Consider the following 11,547-nt stretch of genomic DNA (forward strand, 5'->3'; position numbering starts at 1 on the left):
AGGGATCTATAGAATATGGGATATGATTGAAATCTTAAAAAGCATTATCCCATTTGGACGTGTGTATTAGACTAATAGTAATACAAGTGTTACCAAAATAAGAATACTTCTATTTGATGGAAGCACGTAGTTATTTTTAATTTTTGAGAAGTGACACATCACTACATGAGATGAGAGGCCGTCTATGAAGAACACTTCATTTTGTAATTTACGAAGGGTCAAAAGAAAAAAGTTACCTATTTTTTTAAAACTTTATTTTAATAAAAAAGACAAGTATAATAATTATAAAAAAATAATATAACAAATAATATATCACTTTCATAAAAGTCAGAAAAAATCTACAACAGACATATATAATAATATGTAACTGAAAAAATAAAATAGAGAACAGAATTTTAGAATAATTTATGAGAAAAGTTGGAGGGTGGCCTGAAAGAGTCTTTTGGGGCGATTTTTTTATTTTTTTTATTTTTATCTCTCTCTCTTCCTTTTGAAATACTTTATTATTTTTCTGATCATTGTTTTCCCAGAAAAATTTTCAAACCAAAAAGAATGTGTCCACGTAGGAACAAGAATACAACAACATAGAGAGAAATAGTGTGTGATTGTGTGTTTTGTGTTGTGTTGAGAATTGAGATCCAACTTTGTTTTCATGGTTAAGGCCTTCTTGTGTTGCTATTGCTGCTTAATTCTCGCCATTTCTCCAATGTTGTTTTCCGAAGCCCGAGATTGAACCTTCGTGCGTAAGCTACGTTCACCCTTTTCCCCCATTCATCATCTCAATCTTATCTGAAATCAAATCATTGATCCAACCCCACTTTTTATTTTTTTTTCCTTTTTCTCAACTCTGATTCGATTATATTTGCTCCAATTGTGCCAATTCTGCTGATCATCAGGTAGTTCCTTTGCGTTGTTATTTATTTTTTAATTTTATTTTTAATTTTTAACATTTCTATTGGGTGCATACCTTGGAAAATTTTGCATTTTGATTGATACCCATGTTTAATTATTGCATGAACAGCTTGAAAAAATGTCCACTGTTTGTTGGGTGCCCACCTTTTTAATCTGGAAAATTTTGGATTTTGTTGGATATTCCGTGTTGAGTTCTTGCATGCACAGCTTGGAAATGTTTGTTGCTTGTTCTTTGCTGTTTTTGGTGCCCGCTTTTTTCAATCTGGACAATTTTGAGTTTTTATTGATACCCATCTTGAATTCATGCATGCACTGGTTGAAATTTTTTTAGTGTTTGTTGCTTCTGATTCGTTGTTGTATATGTTATGGAATTTGGTTCTTTTGGATGGTTGGTGATAGAGAGATTTCTTGTCATATTGCTGGTTGTGTGACTCCTCAGTTTGTTATAGTTACTCTTGGCCCTTGTAAATAATCCAAGATTAGTTGGTTTATGTATATGCAGGTAGATAAACTTGAAATTAGTGGGGATTTTATGTTATCTTCTGGTGTCTAGATTGATTCCATGTTCGATTGCTGGAACGTGTGGTCCAGATCTCTTTGGTTGTGGTTGTGAAACTGTGTACAGGATTTCTTGCTGCAGTTCAGTATCCTCCAATATATCTTGAGATGGTAATTTGAGGTTGAATTGAGAATTTGAGTGTCAATAGGCAGGAAAAATTGAACATGAATTTGTGGGTAAGTCAGCTGTTTACATTTCTAGCCTTATTATTATATCAGCATTCTGTGAAAAGAATTAGCAGCTTGAGCAGCTGAGAAACTGTTATTATGGCACTAAATAAGACAGGAAAGTTGTTTGGTACCAACACTGGGGAGGACCCTGGCTTGTTTCCTCAAAACACCCGGCCAGAATTGCGCGGTGGTGTTGCAAATACAGGACAACAAATGCATAGTAATATCTCTCTACAGGCAGGGGAAGAATTTGCTGTGAATTTTGGTCATGATGGAATTGCTGCACGAAGAGTTCCTGTTTCACCTGATATACCTCGAAATCATGAGAATAGGGTTGGGTTGAATAGGGAGAGTGGCCCCGTGAGATATGAGGATCTTACAAATATTTTGGGGTTGAGGAGAATGGACTCTGAGTGTGCTTCTGACATATCAGACTTTGTCTCCATAAAACAGCCTGCACAGGAGATGGAAAATTGGGCTTCTGTTAACATTTTAAGCAAAATTCAAAAGGGAGATGGTGATAGTTGCCATGCATTGAGGAAGGCTGTTCGTGAATCAATTGGTGACCAACCTGGTATTGGGCCAGCTGTATCACCCCTTCTCAGATATGAATCTTCTCAGACCAATGGGTTTTCTGGTTCTGGAATTTTAGATGATTCTGTGTCTGGGAAAATGAAGTTTCTGTGCAGCTTTGGTGGAAAAATATTACCAAGGCCCAGTGATGGGAAACTCAGATATGTAGGGGGTGAGACACACATTATATCTATCCGAAAGGATATTTCATGGGAGGAGCTAGTGAAGAAGACCTTGGGTGTTTGCATTCAACATCACACAATCAAATACCAACTTCCTGGGGAGGATCTTGATGCTCTAATATCTGTTTCATCTGATGAGGACCTTCAAAATATGATAGAGGAATACCATGGGCTTGAAAGGCATGAAGGTTCTCAAAAGCTAAGAATTTTTTTGGTTCCTTTGGGTGAATCTGAAGAGACATCGTCAACAGAGGTGAGCACTGTTCAGCAGAGTGATCCTGATTACCAATATGTTGTTGCCGTGAATGGCATAGTAGACCCTAGTCCTAGGAAAAACATTGGTGGGCAGGGTTTGACAAATGAAACAAGTCAGTCTGTTGCAAGTTTGAATTTTGCTTCAGTTTTTCAAAAAACTTCTCCAAATGCCTCTTCTCCTTTGGAGATAAGGGATGGTATTAATGCTTTAAATCCAGATGGAATTCTGAATGATTCCCTTAATGTGCAAAGATCCTTCCCAATTTCTTCTACTCCAATTCAGGTAGCTGGTTCTGGCACAGGTTATGTACAATTGCTTGACAATAACTCATGCCAGGGAAGTCTTGAGAGCAACACATCATATATTACTGCTCAGCTACACCCTGAGAACTCCAGCATAAATACTGCTGATTGCAGATACCCTTATCAACATAAACACGGTGTTGTTGGTCAGCCCATGAAGCTCAATGAACGGCGTTTTGACAACTACAACCCAGAAAAAGAATTATTGACTCCTGTATATGTTAACCCAAGTGATGGTTACTGTGATGAAATTTTTGGGGGAGGGCCCTTGAATAAGGAAAGAAGATTCTACTCTGGAAATCCTCTTTCATGCTTGGATGATCCAATCTGTCAACATGCTGAGTCTTATGAAACTACTGACTCCCCTCATGGGATGCCTCATGCTTTTTCTGATTCACAGTTGCACGAGACTGGAGCAAGGTCTGGTTACACCTCACAAGAAGGAATTGGCCAATCTTTCTCCTGGAACCTGAAAAAGGCTCAATTACCTTCAACGTTACTCTCTAGTGTCTCGCAAGTGAACCTTATGGAGCATCAGCATGATTCCATTCTCTGTCATCCTCAAATGGAGTGTAAGATACCAAAAGTTGAGTCAGCTGAGATGCGAAGATGGCAAGATGTAGCATCTTCTTCTCCATATTCAGAATCATTAGGAATGAATGATCCTTTTCATAAGGATAGCATTTTAACTGAAAAGAAGTACCTTATTGCTCAAACTGACTTAAGAGGATCTACATTTGTAGCGAAGGATATTAAGGAAAGTTCTGTGAATTTAGAAAGGATGAAGATAATTGAAGAAAGGAATCCTATTCCCAAGAAGGATAGCAAGATTTATGAGGGGAAATCGTCTATCATGGATATGGGACATGGGACTGAATTGCATCTTTTGGACTCCTTCCCTGCTAATAACTTAAATGCTAATATTAATATGCAAAAGAATTGGGTACTACCTTCAAAGGATATAGTTCCCCCGTCATCAGGCATGATGGGACTCTCCCTAAAAAATCTTGCGGACAAGAACCCGTCTGATCTTCTTGGCTTGAGCCAAAGGACTAATGTTGGCAAGAAATGTACTTTGGCTGAAGGTCTGAATGGTGAACAAGGAATTGATTTTTCAGTGACCAGAAATTTTGATTTAAATGCTCCAATTTTAAAATGTGAAGAAAACTCTTTTGACAAAAGTTCTCTGGGAGGTCATACGTTTGAGCTGTCCATTGACCCAGATTATCTTGAATCTGCTCAAATTCAGCCTTCTAGTAATCTGATGGCTACAGGTTTTCTTGAAAATCCGATAGTAAGCTCTGCAATTTTGTATCCTCCTGTAATTCATGATAATCTTGGTCCAAGTTTAAACTTTCCTATGAATGGTCTGGATAATCCAAGCAAGAATATTTCTTTTAAAAAGGCACCTTTTCTGGATGACTTGACTGCCAGCACTGATCAAATGGTTGATCAGTTTATCCATGAACACTCTGCCTCTGGAAAGTCAAAAGTTGAAGATATAATGTCGGGACAATCTAAAAATTTAGAAAGGTGTAATGATGTAAACCCAGTGGAGCCATTTTTCATAGTAGAAGACGTGACTGGTGTTGTTCCTAAACATATTGAGTCTTCATTGGTAGGAACCTCACATATTGTGGATGAAGTTGGAAGTGATGTTGTATCCCCATCACCTACTGAAGCAGAGAGCATCATCCCTGAGTCTGATGAACCTGAGGTAGGGTAGGAAAAACTGAAATCTTACTAGAGTTTATGATGATATATTTATGGTTTCTGAATCTTTTATTTTCATTTACAGGATTTTAAAGACGATCAAACAGACAAGAGTGACTTCCTTTCTGATGCAATGATAGCAGAAATGGAAGCCAGCATATATGGTTTGCAGGTTGACCATCATTGATGTGTATCTTCTTCTTACAGCTGATTATTATTGATGAGTTTATGACTTGCTAAATAATTTCCATCTTCGTGTGCTTTTTTGCAATATATCATATGGTTTTCCTCTAACTGACTTTTAATGTTATGTCATTCAGATAATAAGGAATGCTGATCTTGAAGAACTTACAGAGTTAGGATCTGGTACTTATGGAACTGTTTTTCATGGAAAATGGCGGGGAACAGATGTTGCTATAAAGAGAATCAAAAAGAGTTGCTTTGCAGGGAGAGCTTCTGAGCAAGAACGGTTGGTGAGTCTTCAGTGCAATTTTCTTTTCAATGCCATTTTGTATTATGATAACATACATATTTTACATCTCTATTTACCCATAGGTTTAATGTTACTTCCTATAATTAAAGTGGAGGGATGAGACCAGGGTTAAATCCAAATTCACTCTCGCTGTCCCTTCATCCCTCATTCCCTCTCCCTCTCCCTCTCCCTTCTATATCTTTATGTATGTACATTCCTATGTATATTATCATGGAAATTGAATTCTACTGATGTCCCAAATTCAAATGATTTAAAACATAAGTTGTTAAATTTGGACCATAAGATAAAATGAGAAGTCTTGCATACTATTTTGCAGATTTTCTGAAAATATAAGTAATGCTCATTAAAAAAATTATATTCCAGTTTCAAAATTAGCTCTGCCCATTTCTATTCAAAAAAAACTATGTACATTAATCTGATAATGTCTCTTGGCTTGGTTAGGCAAAAGACTTCTGGAGAGAGGCACATATCCTCTCAAATCTTCACCATCCCAATGTGGTCGCATTTTATGGAATAGTACCAGATGGGGCTGGTGGAACCTTGGCAACTGTAACCGAGTATATGGTCAATGGCTCCCTTAGGCATGTGCTTGTTAAGAAAGACAGGTACCCTAACTTAGTCCATTTTCTCTGAATTTTGAATAAGTTAATTATGCACACACTGAATATCCAACTCTTTATGCAGATTACTGGATCGTCGTAAAAAGCTAATAATTGCAATGGATGCTGCTTTTGGTATGGAGTATTTGCACTCAAAAAATATTGTCCATTTTGATTTGAAATGTGACAATTTGCTTGTCAATCTAAGGGATCCACAACGACCCATATGCAAGGTAAGAATTCAATTCGTCAGGTTTCATCTTGTTTAACATTAGAATAGAGATGAAATCATAAGGCTTGTCATGGTGCTAACTCATTTGCTTAATTTTTTCTGATGACAATAAGCTATAAAAGGCTCTTATGAAAGAGTGAAACAGCATATTTCGGAACTGAGAATAGAATCATAAACCAAGCACAGTGATCTAGGTAGTTTGAAATGATTTGAGAGATTTCTAAACCCTTATCCTTCAACTCTCTGTCTCAAGTTATATTCTCCTCTTTCCGCCTTATGTCAATTAGTATTGGAGCCATGGAGAGATGTAGAAAAGAAATGAATTAAACTCTGCAGCATATGCTTGAAGATTGTGTCATGAGTACAAGCATTAAATTGACAAACAGTGGAAAGCAATATGGAGATTATAGAAAGTGACCACAACCCTTTGGACATTCTGGAAAGTTGTCAAGAAAATGAACTTTATGATGAAGGTGATGCAAACTCCTTTCATGATACTGTATCTGAGACTTAGTATACTGATAAAAATTTTCCGAAATTTCTGGAAAATTCTTGTTGAGTATGTCGGGCTAAGCTGAAAATAAATTCAAGCCACATTACAAATTAAAACCTCAATGTCTAAGTGATAAAGGAGTTTGATCTTTGCCAACCCCATTCTTCATTATTATTATTAAATTAAATTTCAGCACAAGGTAGTGTTAATCTGTGCTTTATCCATACTTTGAACCCAACCATTTGAGGGTCATGTTAGAATCTTAGAGAATAAACCAGTGGTCCATTTGTTTTCAGTGGAAGTCTCTACCAATCTATGGTGTTTATCGTGATGATATTCAACAATGTAGTCAAGCCATAAATGTGGTGGAGACTGGAAAGAGAAATTGTGGACTTTTGAATGGAATAAGATTTATTACTTGAGGAAGCCGAGAAGGAAAATTCTACAAAAGAAGACCCAAAGTCTCTTAGAATATTCCAGATCACAGGCTTGGTGTGTTGAATTTGGAAATTGTTCCATGTTCCATTTTTTAGCTAAACACACACACCTTGTAGATCATATTAAGAATGAATGTTTTTATTATCATTTTATATGAAATGGAATATTTCAAGAATGAATATTTTTATTATCATATTGATGTTTTGGTCTTTGATGATTTCATTGTAATTTTATCTGGAATTATGTTAGGGGGAGGTATCATTTCATTGTTTTAGGTAGTGTCAAGGTAATCGTTGTACAATTAAAGTTATATTATGATACATTTACCAGAAAAAGAAAAAAAAAGGAGTCCTATTATGATACAATATGGATTACGAAACACTAGAAGGGGGCCTTTATGCTGGTCAATATTTATTGTGTCTATGAAACTGCTTGGTACGTGTAGAAGGGATAGAACTTATCTCTCGAATTATCAATATTATACATAGTGTTTTTCCTTTGAATGTATTTAATTCCGAATTTGAGAGTTTTTTAAACCCTAGAACTCTCTATTGTTTCCTTTATCTCTCAACAGCAAGCTATACTGGCTGCCTTACCCCTCTAATCATGAACAGGATTTTTGAGTGAACTTCCTTTTGTGCTTATATAGTTGATTATTTTTGTGCTAAAAGCCCAAGGAAAAAAAAAAGTACTACTTACTTCATCAATGAAAAAATAGTAGTCATATTAGTCTGCCGATTTACTAAAATTATTTGTAATTGTCTTACTGTGACTATTTTTTGTTTTTCATTTTGCAACTTTTGTTTGTTGAATATTTTTTCCCAGGTTGGAGATTTTGGATTATCAAGAATTAAACGCAATACCCTTGTATCTGGGGGTGTGCGAGGAACCCTTCCATGGATGGCGCCGGAGCTGTTGAATGGTAGTAGCAACCGGGTTTCTGAAAAGGTAACTGGGACCATTCATATGAAGTTTAGCAATATAGAGGAACCAATGAATCTTTTGGCAGGAATTTAGCTAGTGGAATGACTTTGACAGGTTGACGTTTTCTCATTTGGCATCTCAATGTGGGAGTTATTGACAGGGGAAGAACCTTATGCAGATATGCATTGTGGTGCCATTATTGGTAAGATTATGTCCTACATTTTCTTTGTTAGTCCTACATTTTTTTACCTCATTACATGACTTATGCCTTACCAAATGGTATTCATTTTATGATGAAATTTCTCCACTTTGGGTTGTCAGCTTGCTTTGGCTAAATTGCATTTCTTCAAGTTTTTACTCCTGTATTAATCTAGTATTAGAATGCAGAGTTTGGCTCATCCAGTTATCAACACTTTACAAAACTTGCCAGGTGTAATAGAGGATATTTAGGGCATGACATGTTTTTCTTTTAATCTTTAACCAATGTTGGTGAGGTTGATTCTTGGAGCAGCAGTAAAGTTCCTTTTTGTGACCGAAAAGTCACGAGTTTGAGTTTGAGAAACCGTGTCTTTGCAAATATGTAGGGGTAAAGGTTGTGTACAATCGACATTCACTTTTACCCTCGCAAGTCAGCGAACCTTGTGTATCGGGGTTTTTCCATTTAATCAATGTTGGTATTTTTTAAACTTTCAACTCAGATGATGGCTGGAATGGTTTGCAAGAAGTCCCAGTGAGAAATGAGAAACTATTGCTTCTATGCTTACTTGTTCAATGCTGGACTGTAAATTCACTAGGCATGTTGCTGTTTGAAACTGACCAGACAAGACTATTGACTGTTACACTCAACAAACTGTAATTACCACTATTAAGGACTTATCTGGATATAGAAAAATATTTCAAATTCTCAGATTAGCTTGACGTACGAGTTATGACTGCACTTGTGCCAAGGATGCAATGATCCTTGACAATTTCATTGGGTTTAAATTTATGGTTATGTTTCTACCTTGATTAAATGGATGCCATGGATTCAACAAAAATAAGTTGGTAATAGATGTGTTACTTCCATTACTGATTTGCTTCTCTTTTGGTGACATATTTCATTTAGGGGGTATTGTAAAGAACACACTTCGACCACCTGTTCCAGAACGCTGTGATCCTGAATGGAGGAAGCTCATGGAAGAGTGTTGGTCACCGGACCCCGAAAGACGACCGTCATTCACAGAGATAACTGACAGGTTGAGATCTATGTCTATGGCCCTTCAAACTAAAGGGAATTATCAAGCATGGAAGTTAAGCCCCAATAGTGCTTCTTGAAACCAAGGCACATTTTCTGCAGTCATGTTTGATTGTACAGGACTTTCATTGTATAGTGTCTTTTAAAGAAGCAGTCAAGTTTGGGGTTGGCATGCTTTAAGGGTTATCACAACACACTTTACCTATTTTTTCTTGTAATTTCTGTTCGCTATGATATCTTCATTTGTTTATTCTTTCTTGTAAAAGCTGAGGTTGAGATCATGGTATAGTTGTCTAGATCTATCAACTTTTGTACTTGGTGGGTGCATGATCGAACATTTTGTCAAAGAAAAGGTGTCTTTTAGCGTATATATACAGACCATAGTGCTTGTAAACATGTTTTGATTTATTTGAGTGAAATAAGAGAGAATATTAAGTTTTTGAGTGAAATAAGTTCCACATGACCAAGAAAAGAAACACAATCAGAACAATAATAATACATTGAGTTGATGATTGAAAATAAAAGCAATGGAAGTTCCGCACATATTTATCAAAGTGATAATTAAAAATAATATAATGAGAACAATAATAATATTATGAAGAACAAATTTTCTTCAATAAAGATTAGCTATTTCTATCCTCGCTTCTCCCCCCAGTTTTTGCTTAAGGCATTTCTATTTTCTCAATTTTTTTAAAGATAATTAAGTTGTTATCCAAATGATTCAATGGATTATCATTCTAAGTTACTTCGTTCTCAATTTTCTCAAAAATTCTTGTAGTCTATTAAAGATAGAAAATTCATTTTTCCATTTACCTTCTCTGTTGCTGTCTGTTACTCATTTTTCTGTTTTGGTCATTTCTGTTTTTCCTCTTGCGCATTTTACGGAAGTTAGTTATCATCTGTAAACTTCCTATATAATAGGAAATCACATCACTGTTGATGAGTACAATGAATACAATCAGTCTTTATTTTTCTGCTGCATTTTGTTTCTCTATTTGTAAAATGGTATCAGTAGTAATTCTCTGATCCCTGCCCTTGCCTTTCTCCATGGCTCGTGGTAGTGGTACTAGTAATAATACTTCCACTAATTCCAATCCCAGTGGTGGCACATCTTCTGGTTCTTCGAATTCAGTCGATGATTCCAGAAGCCCCTATTATCTTAGCAATGGTGATCATCCAATATTGATCTTAGTCACTCACTCGCTGACCGGCTCTAATTTCAATTCTTGGTTGCGAGCTATGGTCATTGCTTTAACAGCGAAAAACAAATCTCCCTTTGTTGATGGCACTCTTCCTCGGCCTTCACCGGATAATCTCTTGTTCAATGCCTGGAATCGTTGCAATTCAATGGTGATTTCATGGCTTCTGAACTCTGTTTCAAAAGATATCGCTTATAGTTTGATGTACTTCATCAATGCCTATGATATTTGGAACGATATTCGCAATCATTTTCATCAGGCCAACGGTCCTCGCATATCTCAGCTGAAACTCCAAATTTCCTCTCTGCAACAAGGTGCTCTCACCGTCAATGGCTATTATACCCGTTTGAAGATCTTATAGGATGAACTCCTTGATTATTCACCATCTTACCCATGCACTTGTGGTGCCTTACGATCCATCACCAATTATCGTGATCAGAATTATGCCATGCAATTTCTCATGGGTTTGAATGACTCTTATTCTTTAATTAGAGCTCAGATCCTTCTCATGGATCCTCTCCCTTCTTTATCCATAATTTTTTCCATGGTGTTACAAGAAGAACGTAAATGGGAGATCACTTCTTTTGTTTTAGTTGTTCAAGAAGCTTCTCCACCGCTTCTCAATGTTCCACCGCCGTCTGTTGCTGCTGCCGCTGGTGTGCCTCAACGACGTCAGCTTCCCTTTTGCACTTACTGTAATACTTTGGGCCATACAAAAGATAAGTGTTTCAAGTTACATGGTTTTCCACCCGGGTATAAACCCAAACCGGCTAGGCCCACTATAACTCCTCAATCCAACGATGTCGTTTCACCCATCCCTGATTTATCCTCACCAACGTTCACTCCCCAATAATATCAACAGCTTTTTTCCCTCATCTCACCGAACCCTAACCCATCTTCTTTTTCCTCTCAACCATCATCTCCACCAATAGACATTAATCCTACCGTTGCCAGCTTCAGTGGTGAGTTTCCTTCCCTCTTGTCTTCATCTTGCTGGGTTCTGGACACTGGAGCTACCCATCCTGTCTCCTATACCCCTTTGTCATCCACGACATCTCTTCCTACTTCCGAATCAGTCGTGTCTCTTCCTAATGGCACGGTTGTTCCGGTTGCAGCTAAGGGTTCCTTTATGCTCTTTGCACGTCTTATTCTTTCTGATGTTTTGTTTGTTCCTAAATTTTCTTTTAATCTTCTTAGCATCAATGCTCTTACACGTACTTCAGACATTGTTGCTCACTTTTTTTCTTCACATTGTTTTCTCCAAGAAC

General features: G+C 36.8%; 2 protein-coding genes across 2 annotated transcripts; both read left to right on the forward strand.

The window, feature by feature from the left end:
* Nucleotides 1-642: 642 nt before the first annotated feature.
* LOC133314701 (uncharacterized) lies at nt 643-9,495 on the forward strand. The gene is made up of 9 exons (XM_061516221.1): nt 643-896; nt 1,415-4,671; nt 4,753-4,839; nt 4,988-5,140; nt 5,602-5,765; nt 5,845-5,992; nt 7,748-7,870; nt 7,961-8,048; nt 8,952-9,495. The coding sequence occupies exons 2-9, from the start codon at nt 1,738-1,740 to the stop codon at nt 9,158-9,160; spliced, it is 3,906 nt and encodes a 1,301-aa protein (XP_061372205.1). The 5' UTR covers nt 643-896; nt 1,415-1,737; the 3' UTR covers nt 9,161-9,495.
* A 632-nt stretch (nt 9,496-10,127) lies between these two features.
* LOC133314702 (uncharacterized) lies at nt 10,128-10,640 on the forward strand. Its single transcript, XM_061516223.1, has one exon. The coding sequence runs from the start codon at nt 10,128-10,130 to the stop codon at nt 10,638-10,640; it is 513 nt and encodes a 170-aa protein (XP_061372207.1).
* Nucleotides 10,641-11,547: the final 907 nt, after the last annotated feature.

This window comes from Gastrolobium bilobum, unplaced genomic scaffold, assembly GCF_033153095.1.
Source record: "Gastrolobium bilobum isolate Gb01-03AN ecotype WA unplaced genomic scaffold, APGP_CSIRO_Gbil_v1 utg7360, whole genome shotgun sequence".
NCBI classification, from domain to species: Eukaryota; Viridiplantae; Streptophyta; class Magnoliopsida; order Fabales; family Fabaceae; genus Gastrolobium; species Gastrolobium bilobum.